The sequence below is a fragment of the Bos taurus genome, chromosome 19, assembly GCF_002263795.3.
Source record: "Bos taurus isolate L1 Dominette 01449 registration number 42190680 breed Hereford chromosome 19, ARS-UCD2.0, whole genome shotgun sequence".
Taxonomy (NCBI): domain Eukaryota; kingdom Metazoa; phylum Chordata; class Mammalia; order Artiodactyla; family Bovidae; genus Bos; species Bos taurus.
Window position 1 is genome coordinate 11,138,534 of NC_037346.1, and position 17,741 is coordinate 11,156,274.

A 17,741-nucleotide genomic window follows, 5' to 3' on the forward strand; every position below is an offset into this window, starting at 1 on the left:
TTCACAGCTACTATTCTATATCTAGATTGATTCTCTAAAAGCCAGATTTATTGACTTCATTTTAAATGATATTAGAAATCTTAGAGAGTTTATAAAAGATAAACTTGCAGTCATACTACAGTAATAATGGAGAATAAAAAGATTGCATTAAGTAGGGTAAATGTTTCTCCTGTGTTACTTTTATATAAACTAATTTTTAAATTCATTGGCTTAAATAAGAAAATCAAGAATGGACTGAAATAAGCTAGAGTTCTAAATAAGACTGGTTATAAAGTAAAAGTAGAGAAAAACTAAGCACACATTAAGTTGTATGAAAAGAATTGGAATTATTTCTTTATAGACTGCAATAGGACTGTGGCAGTCAGTGGCAGTATTAATCAATATAGCTGCTACGTAGAAATGTCTAAAGATTTTTATATAACTCATTAGTATAATTGAGTATTTATTAAAAATCTATATACTAGATAAGAAAGTATAATTCTTTATTATTTTACTTAGGTTCTGTTTAAATTTTCTAAAAAATTTTTTAGAGTTTTAAACCTACTATTCTTTTTTTATCTCTTCTTAAAAGTTTAACGTTTGTACTATTTGCCTTTAATTCTTAGATTGTTCCCTGTCAGTACCTGTTGCAACCTGTGAAGCATGAAGATAGACAAATCTATACCCAGCATTTAAAATCTCTGGCTTTTTCGGCCTTTACCCAGTGTCGGAGACCACTTCCAACATCAACCAATGTGAAAACATTGACTGGTTTTGGTCCAGGTTTAGCCATGGAAACAGCTCTTAAAAGTCCTGATGTATGTTTTCCATAACCAAAGTTATTAAATGACTACTTTGTATGATTTTATGCAAAACTAAGTGCAGGTTTCTTTTTAGTTCTTATTTTCCAGTTATCTTGTAATGGGTTTTTATTTTCAATAAAAAGTTTTTCTGCACTTGTATGGTGCCATAGTAACTTAACGTTTTATTCTACAGAGACCAGAGTGTATTCGACTTTACACACCTCCTTTTATCCTGGCTCCAGTGAAGGATAAACAAACAGAGCTAGGAGAAACCTTTGGGGAACCTGGACAGAAATATAATGTTCTTTTCGTGGGCTACTGTTTATCACATGATCAAAGATGGATTCTTGCATCTTGCACAGATCTATATGGAGAACTTTTAGAAACTTGTATCATTAACATTGATGTCCCAAACAGGTATTTTATTTTCTTAAATGTATCATTATATAAAGTCTTGGGATTATGGGTACATTTCATTTCTTTTATAGTGAATATTTATATTATATAAGGGAATTAATAATTTTGATTAATCTATTAAATAGACAAAAGAGATTAAAGCCCCTAAATTGTATATAATAAACTTTGAGGTAATGATTTTAGCCTAACAAATTTTGAAACATGGGACTAGAAGGTCATTTGCAATTTAAAATCCAGTAAAGCATCCTAGAACATTTATTTTTCTCAGGTACCATCTAAGATACAGTCCCTAATAAACTGAATTAACTTTATTCACTGAGAATTTGGGGCTTCTCTGGTGGCTCAGTGGTAAAGAAATCCACCTGTCAATGCAGGAGACGTAGGTTTGATCCCTGGGTGAGGAAGATCCCCTGGGAAATGAAATGGCTCCCAACTCCAGTATTGTTGCCTGGGAAATCCCTGGAATGGAGGAACCTGGCAGCTACAGTCCAGAAGGTCACAGAAGAGTCAGATATGACTTAGTGACTAAACAAAAAACAATTAAAAATTTTACTATTTAAATATTAGAGTGTCTTCTGAAAATGGTGGCCCTCTTTAGAATTCTTCTTGATAGTAGTTAGGTATCATGACTAGTTATTCATGAAGGCTGTGACTAATAGTTTACAACAGATGAACCTTGTATTGAGTTATCACTTAATAGACATACTGATACCATATTTCAAAGCTAGTGAACATTGCTTAAGAGAACGTGAAAAGTCCATGAAATAACTTTTGATCTTTCAGTTTTGGTTCTCTCCTTTATTTTCTTCTTTCTTTTATAAACATTCTGTAGTTCTAAGGTCAGAAATTGGTTGTATGCAAAAAAAAAATTGATTATTTGGGTATAGTGGCGCTGAAGAAACAGGTATAGAAATATTGATCTGTGAAGGATGAGAATGAGAATAGAGAAATAATAATACTCCCTTCCCAATACAGAGATAGTATATTGCCATTTTACTGAAAGTAAAAGTGAGGTGATGGTTAAGAGGTCCAGTGCTAGAGTCATAGATCTGGATTCAAACCCAAATCCTGGCTTATTGGCTGTGTGATCTTGAGAAAATTACTTTACCCAACTGAGCTATAGCTTACTTTTCTGTAAAATCAGGAGGATAATTTTATCTGCCTTATAAGGGTTCTTAGGATGAAATCAGGTGTTACATATAAGTTAGTTAGGCTGCTGCTTGGTACATAGTAAGTACTCAACAAATGATAGCTACTGTTGCTCTCCAGAGAGTGTTTATGTACTTGGCCTAATAAAGGACATGCATGCAGAAAACAGCTTTGTTTGTTCTGAGAAGTATGGGGGAATTTGTTCGATATTTTTCTTTTTTTTTTTTTTTGACATTTTTCAATTTAATGTATGAAGCAGAGGTTGGCAAACTCCAGTTTTGGGGCCATATCTGGCCACACTTATTTGTGTAACTATTGTCTGTTTCATGCTGCAGCAGCAGAGTTGAGTTGTTGCAGAAGAGTTTTGATGGCCTGCAAAGCTTAAAATATTGGCCCTTTAAAGAACGAGCTTGCCAGTCTCTGGTGTAGAGCACTGTTTTTGATGAATTTTGATAATTTGTGAATAGTTTTTTAATTTTAAGTATATATTTTAGCATGTATTAAACAAAATGTAAACTAGCATACCAAACCTGTAATTTTATATGTATTCTTATTTAGGAGTTGTGAAAAAATGTCAAGCATTAAAATGAAGGAACCAATTTTTCACAAATTCGAGCTCTTTTGAAATGTCATCATTGGAATTTTAGAAATGTTTATGACTGTCTCTATTCCATACAACAGAGCTCGTCGGAAAAAAGGGTCTGCTAGAAGATTTGGTCTACAGAAACTTTGGGAATGGTGCTTAGGACTTGTACAGATGAGTTCATTGCCATGGAGAGTTGTAATTGGCCGTCTAGGAAGGATTGGTCATGGAGAATTAAAAGGTAAATTTGTGTTTTTATTTTTTAATACTTAAATTTCTGTTTTATGTTAATTCACATACTATTCAAAGCATATCTAGGAATAGGTACTGAATAAAATGCAAAAGGTAGTAAAAACCTAGTATTCTGTTGTCTAGCGCCCAAATGGCCTAACTCAAATTTTAAGAGAACTTATTGCAATTTTATATAAGTGCTATTACTGCTATTCTTGTCATCTTCCAGTTTTATCCCCTTTCTGCTTATTAGTCAACTCATCCTATATTCAGTACATACTGTTATCAGCATATATTGAAGTTAGGGGGTAAAAGATGTTGAGACATATCAGTAATAGACTTTTGACTTGATGACTCTTGAGGAGTACATTAATTTCAAAACCATTATGTTTTAACTTCTGTTCTCTAGGTTGGTAACAGTGCTTTTACTTTGGATATTATTATTATTATTATTTACTGTTGATACCCACAGATTGGAGCTGTTTGCTGAGTCGTCGAAACCTGCAGTCTCTAAGTAAAAGGCTGAAAGACATGTGTAGAATGTGTGGTATATCTGCTGCAGACTCTCCTAGCATTCTCAGTGCTTGCTTGGTAGCAATGGAACCCCAAGGCTCTTTTGTTATCATGCCAGGTTAGCTATCTTTAGTTTATGTCAGATTTAATTCTTTATGTACTTAAGTTTCTAAGTATTACGTAAAGTTGATTCTTCATTCATTAAAAGAAAAAAATACCTTTCATTTTCTTTTCAGATTCTGTGTCAACTGGTTCTGTATTCGGAAGAAGCTCCACTCTAAACATGCAGACGTCTCAGCTTAATACCCCACAGGATATATCATGTACTCATATACTTGTGTTTCCAACTTCTGCTTCTGTGCAAGTAGCTTCAGCTACTTATACCACCGAAAATTTAGACTTAGCTTTCAATCCCAACAATGGTAAGTGAATTGTTCTCTGAAAAGTGAAAGTGAAGTCACTCAGTCGTGTCCTACTCTTTGCAACCCCATGGACTGTATTCCACCAGGCTCCTCCATCCATGGGATTCTCCAGGCAAGAGTACTGGAGTGGGTTCTCATTTCCTTCTCCAAGGGATCTTCCTGACCCAGGGATCAAGCCTGGGTTTCCTGCATTGTAGGCAGACGCTTTATCATCTGAGCCACTAGGGAAGTCAAATTATTCTCTAGAGGTTTGCAGATATAAAATAAATCTGGGTGATTCTGACTGATTATAGATTGGATAATGCCTCCCAAAGCATCTGTGTCCTGTATATGTTCCTGAAACCTGTGATTGTTAACATTATATGCATGTGCTTGCAGATCTGAGTAAAGATCTAAGATGGAGAGATTACTCTTGCTTATGCAGCTGGGCCCGAAACGCAGTCTTATATATCCATAGAAGAGAAATTTGACTGTACACAAAAGAGGAGAGGACCGTGTAGTGGGAACAGAGGAAAGCAGAGTCAGAAATGACTGCTGCTGACTTTGAAGATGGAGGAAAGAGCATGAGCCAAGGCAAATAGGAATAGATGTTGGAAAAGACATGGAAACAGATTTTTCCCCTGGAGCCTTGAGGGAGAGCACACCCCTGCCTATACCTAGATTTTTGGCCTAATGACTAGCATTTTGATTTCAATCCAGTAAAACTGAATTTAGACTTCTGACCTCCAGAACTGGAAGAAAATAATGTTTGTTGTTTAAACATGTTTTTGGAAATTTGTTAAACTGCTACAGGAGACTAATACCATTCTTCTGCTTTATTGATATCAGAACTAATGCTGTGAATTACCCCATAAATGTTTACTTATTTTTTGAGTGATTGATTAATTTGGCTACACTGAGTCTTGCTCATAGCATATGGACTCTTAGTTGTGGCATTTGGGAATCTAGTTTCCTGGGAATCAGACTCAGACTCCCTGCATTGGGAATTCAGTCTTAGTCACTGGACCACCAGGGAAGTCCCTGATGTTTACTTAGGTTAAAAGGCAGCACTGGTCATAAAATATTTGTACAGTTTATGTACATACTGTTGAGTTACCTGTATGTAAACTTTGCAGGTCATTTTATATTCTTTTCTATTTTGATTTACCAAAATACTATAGTAATTTATAACTTTTCTAGATGTACTTGTATGGATTGCATTTTAGTACAAGAGAAAATAAGTGATGTTCCATTGTTGCTCTGAGTTACCTTAGAAAATGGCACATCTCTAAAGTCAAAAGTATGGGTAATAATTATTCTCCTCTTTTAATGTGTATACAGTAACTTGAGTATTTTAATAATAAAGAATTAAGGAATTTATTCTGACTAGTCTCATTTTAAATACATTTTCATTCCCAGCATTTGTGTTAGTTTCCTGTTGCTATTTGTAACAAATTACCACATTCTTATTGGCCTAAAACAACACACATTTATTTTCCTACAGTTCTGGAAGTCAGAAGTCCAAAATTATTCTTTCTGGGCTATAAATACAAAGTCAAGGTATCTACAGGGTTGATTCTTTCTAGAGGCTCTAAGGGAGAATCTGTTCCCTTGTCTTTGACAACTTCTAGAGACCATGTACGTCTCTTGCTCATGGTCCCTTTTTTCATCTTCAGTGCCAGCAAGATAATACAGTCACATCTTCAGTGACTCTAAGCTTACTTTAACCCTCCTATTAGGACCCCTTTGGTTACATTGGACCCACTTGGATAATCCAGAAAAATCTCCCCATCTCAAGACCTTTAGTTTGATCACATCTGCAAAGTTCTTTATTGTAACATATTCAAGGTTTCTGGAATTAGGATGTGGGCATTTTGGGGAAGGACCATTATTCAAAGCAGTCTCATGTTTATTTATGCATAGTTGATTATTTGGCACATGGTAGACATTCACTAAATGTTGATTACATTAACTCATTTTGGTTAAGATCCATTGTTTTAATCCTTTCTTGTAAATGACTGTGGGATATGAAAAAGGGAATATTTAATTTTTTCTTCCTTCTCCATAGATGGAGCAGATGGAATGGGTATCTTTGATTTATTAGACACAGGAGATGATCTTGACCCTGATATCATTAATATCCTTCCTGCATCTCCAACGGGTTCTCCTGTTCATTCTCCAGGATCTCATTACCCCCATGGCGGTGATGCTGGCAAGGTAACCCTGTTATAAATTCAGTTTATCTAAATGTCATTCATTAACTTAGTAATGGATTATATCAATGAGAGAGAACACTTTTTTCCCTTGAAAAGTAGCAAGAAAATTAAAACAGTCCATTCATGTACTTCTACCACAGAGAGTTGTACATTATTAAGAGGGTCTCTAAGGTTCTTCTTTCTCTGACTTTGTATTTTCTAGACTACTTGGCATTAATCCTTCTTTTAGTTTTCCTGCCACTTCACCATAGCTTCTACGTAGAAATAGGATTAGATTATCTGAAAAACAGGATATGACTCTAAGAGCTGCCATTCATATCAGAGCTGTGGACAAGGAACATAAAGGAAATACTGATTTTCCCATAAAAATAGAAAAAACACCAACCCCTCCCCTTTTTATTTTTACCACTTACAGAAACATTTTGTCTTGTCCTTCTGTTTGAACTCAAAACTATTTGAGCTTCATTTGAATAATATTATTTGAATGAAATTATATATATAGTGGTTATTTAATTATTGTAATATGCATATGTTTACATATGTTTAAAGAAGGATCTTTGTTTGACCTTACTTTGCATCCTTTCCTTTTTCTTTTTTAAGTGGAAAGAAATGAAATGATGGGAAAAAAGAAACAAATAAGGAAAAGCACCAATAATCATACCAGTTTAATAGAACCAGTTTTTTGGGATCTTAGTTCCCAGATCAGGACTGAAACTGCATCCTTGGCAGAGAAAGAGTTGAGTCCTAGCCACTGGACCATCAGGGAATTCCCTTAGCAGCTTTTTAATTGCATTGTTCCTTTACCAGAGTTTGTTCTCACTGCTGTTCAGTTCCTAAGTCATGTCCAATTCTTTGCAGTCCCATGGACCACGGCATGCCAGGCTCCTGGGTTCTTCACTATCTCCTGAGTTTGTTCAAATTTATGTCCATTGAGTCAGCAATACTATCTAGTTTGTTACATCATTCCCCAAATATTGGACACTTAAATCTTTTATTTTTTTCTGTTGTAGGTAATAATTGCAGTGAACATTTCCTGTTGATACATCAGTTTTCTTTTTATCTGTTTCCTTAAATAGCAAAGAATGTGTTAACTAGTCTAAAGGATCTGAGCATTGCCATAATGCCTTCCAAATGACTCTTAATTGCATTTTATAGATAGTGCTACATGAACAAAGATAAATTCAGTCCACCTTTTGGATTGGGATACGATCATGAATTAGTTGAGAGGGTATTAGGAAATAAGTTAGAAAGTTCATTGAATGTTTTGTACTTTTGAGTCAGCTACAAAGATTTATACACACACTCACATGCTGAACATGTGCTTGGCATAATAATACAAACTTGTTAAAATAGTATATTTTCTTAAAACTCTTAAAATTCATTTATTTAATGCTATTACTAATTATGATACATATTTATTATATCCAGTTATACTGGATATTTTTTAAAATATCCAGTATTTTTTAAATTGAAGTAATTAGATAATGAGACTGATAGTAAAAAACCATTCTGTATTTATAGCTATTATAGTAAATGAATTAACATATTTTTAATTTTGTCTTTTTAAGGGTCAAGGTACTGATCGACTACTTTCAACAGAATCTCATGATGAAGTAACTAATATTCTTCAGCAACCATTGGCCCTTGGTTACTTTGTATCAACTGCCAAAGCGGGTCCCTTACCTGACTGGTTCTGGTCAGCATGTCCTCAAGCACAATATCAGTGTCCCCTTTTTCTTAAGGTATTGCTCTTATTTTTTTTCTGGCCAGTTCCTGAGTGATGCTGATTGACCACTTAAGTCCTAAGAAGTATGGAAGTGATGTTTTGAAGTCTTTAGCTTTTGTCTGAGGTCTTAAATGCATTATCACATATAACTCTCTAGATAAAATAACAAAGAGAATAATTATGAAACAACTCTAATTCTTAAATTTATATTAAGTTTAAACTTTTAAATAACTTTAAATGGACTATCTGAGACCCTTGCTCTTAATTATTTTTAGCTGCACATTTAGAGTTTAGAGCTAGAAGAAACCTTGTATTAAAATACCTTTAACCTTTTCATTTTCTCAGTGAGCATGTTAAAAGTTCAGAAAAAATCATTTGTCCAAAGTCATAAATTGGTAGTAGACTTGATTAAAACTGGATCTTTTAATGATTATGTAATGTTATTCTTTGAATTATATCATAGTATACTCCTATTATGCATCATTATTTTGAGAACTAAAGGATTCATAATCTTTGTAAAAATGTTTACTATTTAGGTGCATTTCCCTACCTCCTTAAAAAAGCTTGCTAGCTTTGTGTAAATTGCTGTGTTAAAACTATTGAGTGGTTTTCAAGTAATGGTATTCTCAGACCCATAGTGACTTATTTTATCAAAACAAATTAATTATCAAGTGATATAGCAAGGTGGAGATAAATTATAAAATGGTAAAATGAAATGTGAAAGCTCTATCTAGAGTTTGTTCCTGCTGCTACTACTACTTTTCCAAAATAACAAATGCAGATCTGATTTCACTTACTCTTGTATAAACCCACCAGAAGTAGACTGGTTTATTCCATAAATTATGCTAACTTAACTACTTGCCAACTGATTTTTATTTGTAGGATGAAAGTTGAATAGTATATACTTTCGTTTTTTAGGATTATAATTAGTGGGTACTTGAATCAATAAGCTTGTTGCTGTCTTTTAAGCCTGTTACTATTAAATCTGATTCCCTTGGCTCACATATCATTGAGTCAGTGACATTTTGATTAAACAGTGAATTTCTGTAGCACATTCATGAAGAATACAAGAGCTGTTGATCTGAATTGACTGTTAGTGAGATAATATATTTAGAGAGTGTTGGCCAAGGTAATAGTTTTAGCATAAGACTTTTCTACCCCTTCCAGTGTATGTGTAGTGGTCTTGTGTCTCATTACAAGAACGTGTTCCCAGGGGGATTTCTGCACTTGTGTAGTAATCCTTGGAGTTTCTACAAAACAAAGGGTTCTTTGCTCCTTTAGGAAGTGCTCCATGTGCTTTCTGCTCTCTTTTGTTATTACCATACACATTAAAAGCTCTGAAAAACAGCAGCAAATAATAGTGTTTCACAGAACATGTTTTTAAGAAACACCACTTTATAAGAAGTCCAAGGGACTATCCAGATTCTTTTCTACTCAATATTTATTTGCAGAGAGGATAGTGTAAAGTGGGCATTCACCCTCAGATACAGTGTAACAAGATTAGGACTTCTGGTCTGAATTACCAGGTAAGGCATAACTTACCATAATTTTGTTCACCTTTTTTTTTTCATACATTCCATTTTATTTCTATACCATAGGCAATAAAATCATTTGGTATGTTTCTCTTGTCTTGGGAAAAAAAGGTTACCTAGATGATTAAAAAAATCTTTTTATCATTGAAATTAGAGCACTGCTACTAATTACATTCATTTATTTGTTATAATCTGCCATATGAAAGACTTTTGCTTATAACTCATAAATCAAGGGCCCATGGGCAGTTGAAACATATTTTTGGTTATATTTCTAAATACACAACACAAAATTTTACACGTATTATTGCAATTGTAGAGGAGAGCGCATCTCAATATAAAATAGTACCTTTTATAGTCGTACATCGAATGAGATCTGTCAAGAGTTTCTGCAGTCAGTACTACGTCTTTTCATAGCTCAACACTATTATATATTTTGACTTACAAACAAAACAGTTCACTTTCTTTAATTGAAATGTGAAGAAGAGTAGCACATTCCTTTCTTTTACTCTTCATTGCCATACCTAAGTGAGTGTATGAGTTGTTACTAAGCCTCCACTATGAAATGGAATGGGCAAAAAATGCATCTGTGCACTGTATTACCTAAGGTGCTCAGTCAGTCAGTCAGTTCAGTTGCTCAGTCGTGTCCAACCCTTTGCGACCCCATGGACTGCAGCACGCCAGGCCTCCCTGTCCATCAACAACTCCCGGAGCTTGTCAAACTCACGTCCATCGAGTTGGGAGATGCCATCCAACCATCTCATCCTCTGTTGTCATCTACTATGCCTTCAATCTTTCCCAGCCTCAAAGTCTTTTCCAGTGAGTCAGTTCTTCGCATCAGGTGGCCAAAGTACTGGAGCTTCTGCTTCAGCATCAGTCCTTCCAATGAATATTCAGGACTGATCTCCTTTAGGATGGACTGGTTTGATCTCCTTGCAGTCCAAGGGACTCTCCAGAGTATTCCCCAACACCACAGTTCAAAAGCATCAATTATTCAGCGCTCAGCTTTCTTTATGGTCCAACTCTCACATCCATACACGACTACTGGAAAAACCATAGCTTTGACTAGATGGACCTTTGTCAGCAAAGTAATGTCTCTGCTTTTTAATATGCTGTCTAGGTTGGTCATAACTTTTCTTCCAAGGAGGAAGCGTCTTAATTTCATGGCTTCAGTCACCATCTACAGTGATTTTGGAGCCCAAGAAAGTAAAGTCTGTCATTGTTTCCATTGTTTCCCCATCTATTTGCCATAAGGTGATGGGACGGGATGCCATGAACTTCATTTTTTGAGTGTTGAGTTTTAAGCCAACTTTTTGACTCTCCTCTTTCACCTTAATCAAGAGGCTCTTCAGTTCCTTTTCACTTTCTCCCATAAGGGTGGTGTCATCTGCGTATTTGAGGTTATTGATATTTCTCCTGGCAGTCTTGATTTCTTGTTTGTGCTTCATCCAGCCACTGAAAGTAGCTCTGCTTTAAGATTTATAGCTTTATAGGTAAAATATTTGCATATGCTTACTTCTGGCACTTCAGGCTTCCCAGGTGGCTTTAGTTGTAAAGAACCCGCCTGCCAGTGCAGGAGACATAAGAGATGTTGGTTCGATCCTTGAATTGGGAAGATCCCCTGAAGGAGGCCATGGCAATCCACTCCAGTATTCTTGCCTGGAAAATTCGCTGTGGACGGAGGAGCCTGGCGGGCTATGGTCTGCAGGGTCGCAAGGAGTCACACACTGAAGCTACTTAGCACAGTACTTTTTTCAGCGCTAGACCTAGGTTAATTTGCATAGTCTATGTTACATAGAGACTATACTCAGGTTTATCAGTTTTGTTCTTTCTTAAATGTTTACTTTACACATCTAGGCAGGTTATACATAGAAAATAATTAAAAATCCTTTTTGTAGGATTATTATGTGGCCTAAAAAGCAATGAAACTGAAAAAATTTTGTTATGCACTTAAAAATTATATAATGAATTAAACAAGAAGAATAGCCATGTTTATAGTGGCTCCCATTCATTACATAAGTCTAAAATATATTTCATCAAGGAGGAGACCTTGGGAAAATAAGGTAAAGCCAACAGATTTTTTTCCATTTGGCTGACCGATTATCTGTTACTTTTTAGGCCTCTTTGCACCTCCACGTGCCTTCAGTGCAATCTGACGAGCTGCTTCACAGTAAACACTCCCACCCACTTGACTCAAATCAGACTTCAGATGTCCTCAGGTACAGTTCTTTTTACCATTAAGCTTGGAAGGAATTATCGTGTTGATCCTTTCATAGTTTTGTCCTTTTGGGCAGTAGTTTACAGTTGTGTTACCTTTGGATCTCTAGTTGAATTATTTGTCATTCAGAATGAGTGCTTTCCTTTCTAATACATGTAATCTACCTCTGAGAACATTTTAATGAAAATCAGTTTTCTTTAACCTCCCCAAGACCCTCTGTTTCATACTTTAACCTTTTTTCTGTGTGTGACTTTTAATCTTATATGCCATCTTCGAATTTGCTTCCAAAATTGACAATGTAGGTACATACATGACTGACTTAGTTTACTTGCTTTTCAGGTTTGTTTTGGAACAGTACAATGCACTCTCCTGGCTAACCTGTGACCCTGCAATCCAGGACAGACGCTCATGTCTCCCAATTCATTTTGTGGTGCTGAATCAGTTATATAACTTTATCATGAATATGCTGTGATCTTCATTTGATGGAACTGTGCAAGAAAAGAACAAGGAAAAAGATTTTGCTGCAACATTAAGTTACAGTTATCTTCTCAGTGAACGTCATTTGTGATGGGGTCTAATTCTTATTACTTCAACAAATATTGTTTTGACTTGGGGGGAGGGGCGATAACCCTGTTATTTTTCATTGACTATACTGAACTCTTTAGGATGATGACTGATCATACACAACGTATTATAACATTTTCGTAGCAAAATTAACCTTTTTTTTTCCAGTCACAGTATTTGTGAAAAGTAATGAGCCATAGTACCCAGTCATGTTAAATGAATATTAAAAGCATGGAGAAGGAAACATGAGGAACAATGAATTTCAACATATGGCTTCAGAACATCAAGATGTTCTTGTATTGGATTATAGTATCTAGTATTCAAAAATGCCTGCATCTCTTATTTATTGTAAGTTTTTAAATGTATAAATTGTCTTATATTTCTTAACCTCTTTTATAAAAATTTTCCTAGAAGGTTTATACTGCCTTCTTGCTTTAAAGCAATTGGTCTAAAATATATGTAATCGTCTTAATTAAAAAGTTGCAGTAGGGTTGCTTTTAGAGTATTATTTTTTTGTAAGGGGGTGGGTGGGACAGTAAATTTGTATTGTCTTGATGTACAGTTTAATGGGGATAGAGGGGAAATAATGTCCATACCATTGTGTGTGGAGGATTTACAGCTAAGCTGTAGTTGCAGAGTACATGTACAGTAATGAAGTTCACTGTGTTTATAAATTGAAAAGGTACCGGGTCTTACAACATTTTATATCGATCACACCTTTACAGAATAACATGATGGCAATATACAAGTGATATTGTTAGGTGGTTTAACTTAGAATAAAAATGAGAATTCTTCAGTTATATTTTGTACTATGGTTTAGGGCTATGACTAATATTTCAGGCCATTTCCAGTGAAAGAAACTTAGTTTTACAAGAAAAACATTTGCTACTGAATGCTTAAACTAATTTTGGTGTTTAATGTTACATGCTTAAAATTTTTTGTTTGATTTAACAGTGGCACATCTAGGCATGGGAGTATTATTAATTATGAAAATTATCTTCAGGATCTGCTATAGGTTGAAATTTAGCCCAGCTCTAGGCATTTTACAAATTATTTTAAGAGCAGTCACTCTTGATTGTTTGACTTTTTTTTTTTAATTAAAGATTGGGAATGTGTGTGAGAGTATGCATATGTATGGGTGTGTGTGTGCAATCAAACTGTGGTGTAAATAGATTCTCAGTGAATTCTGGTATTCAGACTATTCCACTAGTTAAAGAACCATTTTCTAAACTTAACCTGTTTCCTTTTGCCTTTTTTATTTATTTAATTTTCTTGGTTTGGAGATGGCAGTCCCAAACACCAGAGTCTGTACTTTTCTATAACACAGCTCAGAAAAGGCAGGGCATATGCCAAGGAGGTTCTCACCTCCCTAAAGAAGGGACTTGAATTTTAGGGACTTTAATTCACCCCTTCCTTCAATGCAGCTTTCCCTATTCTTGTTTGCACATGCCAAGAAAACTGCTTTTATGCAGCCTTTATCCCCTTAAAAAATCCTTTCTACAGTGCTGCTCACAAGAGAGTCCAAGTTAGCCTCCTACCTGTGTAGCTGACTTGAATTCACAGTCGCCAAGTCTACCTGTCTTTCTTGGAAGCAGTCTAGCTAAATTCTGAATTTGTATGTTCACTAATTCTCTACAAGGACAAAATGGATTGTATTTACAAAACTGTAATTTGGTATGTTTTGTTATTTTTTTTTTTAAACTGAAACTTGTTTTGTAAATACTATATGCTTAGCTTAAATATCACTTTCTTATGAAAAATACAACTTCTTCAAATTGTGTATATTAAAACATTAGCAAGTCTTGTTTTTCCTATAGAGAAAACACAATTGGTAACAAAGGTTTTCAATCATTTGTTCAAAATTATAATGCAATCCCAGTGGTCAGCCTATTTTGAAGTGAAAATTTAAAGGTCACATCTGTGCATTTGTTCTTAAATTATGCTAACACACTACAGATTATGTTGGCATGTTTTGTTCTGTACTTAAAAAAATACTTGTCTGAGATTTGAGGGGAAAGATGCTTATTTGAAATTTGTATTAAAATGGTATTCTTTTTTATATATTTTATTATCTCAGTAGTGACTCTTTAAAAAATATACTCTCAGTTGTTTAAAATCACTAATCTATAGTAACCACACCTCAGTTTGAAAACATATTTTTAAAAAATTATTCCCTGACAGTTTCTTTTATATGGAGCCATAAGAAAGGAACCCATTACATGATTCCTTTTTATCTGGGAATCAAGGAATAGTTCCCAAATATATAGGATTTACTGATAAGATTTTTTTCTTCCCTTCATATATAAATTCACACTCAAATGGAAAATTATTAAATAGCCATTCGAAAAGGTCAGGAAACTTGTTTCAGGAAAAAAAAAAAATTAAGCCCTTTGTGCAGGATGATGGATCTGACTTACTAGTGTAGTCACAGACAAGTTTTGTTTAAATAGGTAAGCAAAGTAATATACTTTATACCAGTTGATCACCAACACCATGACTTCTTTGTTACAGTGCTAATGTCTGTTTTTTGTGCAGTTATCCATTACAAAGTGGGGTGGGAGTTGAGTATTTTGGCATTTTAAAGGATTAGTTATATAATGTCTGCTTCCAGCCAGTGAGAAACATCTAGCCATACCTTTCTTATGCAAGCCATTCAGTTATCAGGACTGTGAATTAACACTGTATGAATAAATTTCTGTACACCTTATTGTTTGGCCACAAGGCCACCAAGTGTACTTATATGTAATCCTTAAATTTTAAAGTAGCTGTAATTTTTAAATCTTTCTAACTTTTCTTAAACCACTAAAAATTAAGCTCTTACTACTTAGTCAACTATCCTCAGCTGTATTCGTACTCAGTTGTCAGTATGGCACAGATTACTGTATTTAAATATTCTCCTTTCGTCTTCATATTTACCTTCTGAGGTAATTTTTTAACTTAATGTGTTACTACAAAGATTTGCAGATCTTTAATCAAGCACTATGTTAATACTGTAATATCAAAATACTATGTTGCGTTATTTAAAATGTTCAAATTGAATACATTAAAATGAAGTTTTTAAATGCTGTTGCATCATATAATTTGCTACTCATCCACTATGGCATCACATATCAGTCTATTAATACATTTAATGTTGCATGAGTGATGTTTTCGTCTGGGTTTCCTTTAAGACTTTAGTTTGTCTAAATTAAGGAAAAATGTTTTTGACATAAAATTCTTTTGCTTCCCTGCAACCCTCAAAAAAATATGCTAGAAAATCTTTACCATTCAGTTTTTCTTGATGTTTTAATGGGCCCAGAACTGTGGTTTAAATTTTTATATATGTGTTTTCTTTTTTGTGGAGTATTAATTTAAAACTGGATTTGGGACCTAAAATACTCCTCAGGTTGATGTATTCATGAAGTTTTAAAATAGCTTTAGTTTTCAGAGTAAACTGGATTTGTGGACCTTAAAGTTACTGAGTTTAAACTATAAATTGTAATGTCATTACTGGACATGTCAGCATCAACTCTCTCAAAATAGCTTGGTCACTTTATGAAGGGGCGTTTTAAAGTTGTTTAGCAGTGACATTTAATATGGTCCAATTGCTTTTTTTTTTTTTTTTAACGTGACAAAAAGAGAATAAGGAACAAACACTATTGCTGCCGAATGCCATAACACTGAGTTGTACAAATTGTGATTGAGGAAATGAAAAGGTTTATACTTTTTAAAAAAAAAAACAAAAACAAAAAAAACTTCAAATGGAATAAATTATTCATGAAGCCTTCATTGTGGTGTCTCATTCTCTTGAAAATATTTCCATCTTAAATTCATGTTAAAAGTGGTAGTGGTATTTTTATGTCACTTATAAATGAAAAGGGGCAATCTAAAAACTGATGAGCTTTTAATTTCTTTGAAGTATTTTGCTTTGTAAAAGATTTTAATCATACATCAGTGTATACTATACAGGAAAATTGTATTTATACATATAAATTCCTTTTAGGCTGATTAGTTTCATATTAGTTTTCTAGTCTAGACAAGTTACCTTGAAATACTGAAAGCTTAGTTCTGTACTATAAAAAATTGCCTAAGTGTTATTGAAACATAAAGTAGGTGGGTGGGAGGTGTGTTGGTTTGTTTTTGGTTTTTTGCAGCACAGAATGGCTTGTGGGATCTCAGTTCCCAGACAAGGGATTGAACCTAGGCTTTCAGTAGTAAAAACGTGGAGTCCCAACCACAGGACTACCAGAGAATTTCCAGAGAAGTGTTGTTCACATATAAACAACCAATTGAAAAATAGCTCTGCCGATTTTGTTTAAGCAGCTGTTCAAAGTATTTTTGTCCAAACTTAAGCTGAGTAAGGACAAATCCCAAAATTGTGCTCATTTTAAAATTGGTGGTCATTTCTGACAGCAGAAGTAAAAAAAGAATCCTTTAAAAAGGTGTGAATGTCATTGGAATTTCTAAATTTTTTTTTCTGTCAAGAGAAGACAAAAAAATTATAAATATATATTTTTATTACATCTGGTCATTCTCTACCTTTAAAAACAATTTAGCAATCAGTTCAATTCAGTCACTTAACGTGTCTGACTCTGCAACCCATAGACTGTGGCACACCAGGCTTCCCTGTCCTTCACCAACTCCTGGAGCTTGCTCAAACTCATACCGTCGAGTTGGAGATGTCATCCAACCATCTCATCCTCTTGTTGTCCCCTTCTCCTCCTGCCTTCAATCTTTCCCAGCATCAGGATCTTTTCCAGTGAGTCAGTTCTTTGAATCAGGTGGCCAAAGTATTGGAATTTCAGCTTCTGCATCAGTCCTTCCAATGAATATTCAGGACTGATTTCCTTTAGGATGGACTGGTTTGATGTTGCAGTCCAAGGGACTCTGAAGAGTCCTCTCCAACACCACAGTTCAAAAACATAAATTCTTCAGTGCACAGCTTTCTTTATGGGCTAACTCTCACATCCATACATGACTACTGGAAAAAACCATAGCTTTGACTAGACGGACCTTTGTTGGCAAAGTAATGTCTTTGCTTTTTAATATATTGTCTAGGTTGGTCACAGCTTTTCTTCCAAGGAGCAAGTGTCTTTTAATTTCATGGCTGCAGTCACCATCTGCAGTGATTTTGGAGCCCCCCAAAATAAAGTCTCTCGCTGTTTCCATTGCTTCCCCATCTATTTGGCGTGAAGTGATGGGACCAGATGCCATGATCTTAGTTTTCTGAATATTGAGTTTTAATTTTAAGCCAGCTTTTTCTCTCTCCTTTTTCACTCATCAAGAGATACTTTAGTAGTCCTTCACATTCTGCGTTGAGTTGTGTAATCTGTGTACCTGAGGTTATTGATATTTCTCCCAGAAATCTTGATTCCAGCTTGTGCTTCATCTAGGCCAGCGTTTCACATGATATACTCTGCATATAAGTTAAAT

The 17,741-nt window shown here is 34.6% G+C and overlaps 1 protein-coding gene across 3 annotated transcripts in view; it reads left to right on the plus strand.

Annotated features, from left to right (window-relative positions):
* The window catches only part of MED13 (mediator complex subunit 13), a 97,570-nt gene extending 81,473 nt beyond the window's left edge, over positions 1-16,097 (plus strand). For 2 of the 3 annotated variants that reach the window (XM_024980606.2, XM_059878404.1), the window contains 9 exons: positions 606-797; positions 976-1,199; positions 3,030-3,172; positions 3,635-3,793; positions 3,912-4,097; positions 6,145-6,293; positions 7,861-8,034; positions 11,666-11,766; positions 12,105-16,097. In XM_024980606.2, the coding sequence (XP_024836374.1) occupies positions 606-797; positions 976-1,199; positions 3,030-3,172; positions 3,635-3,793; positions 3,912-4,097; positions 6,145-6,293; positions 7,861-8,034; positions 11,666-11,766; positions 12,105-12,237 (1,461 nt within the window). In that variant the 3' untranslated portion in view covers positions 12,238-16,097. The remainder of the gene's footprint in view (positions 1-605; positions 798-975; positions 1,200-3,029; positions 3,173-3,634; positions 3,794-3,911; positions 4,098-6,144; positions 6,294-7,860; positions 8,035-11,665; positions 11,767-12,104) is intronic. The other variant, XM_059878403.1, reaches the window with a different exon arrangement.
* Positions 16,098-17,741: the final 1,644 nt, after the last annotated feature.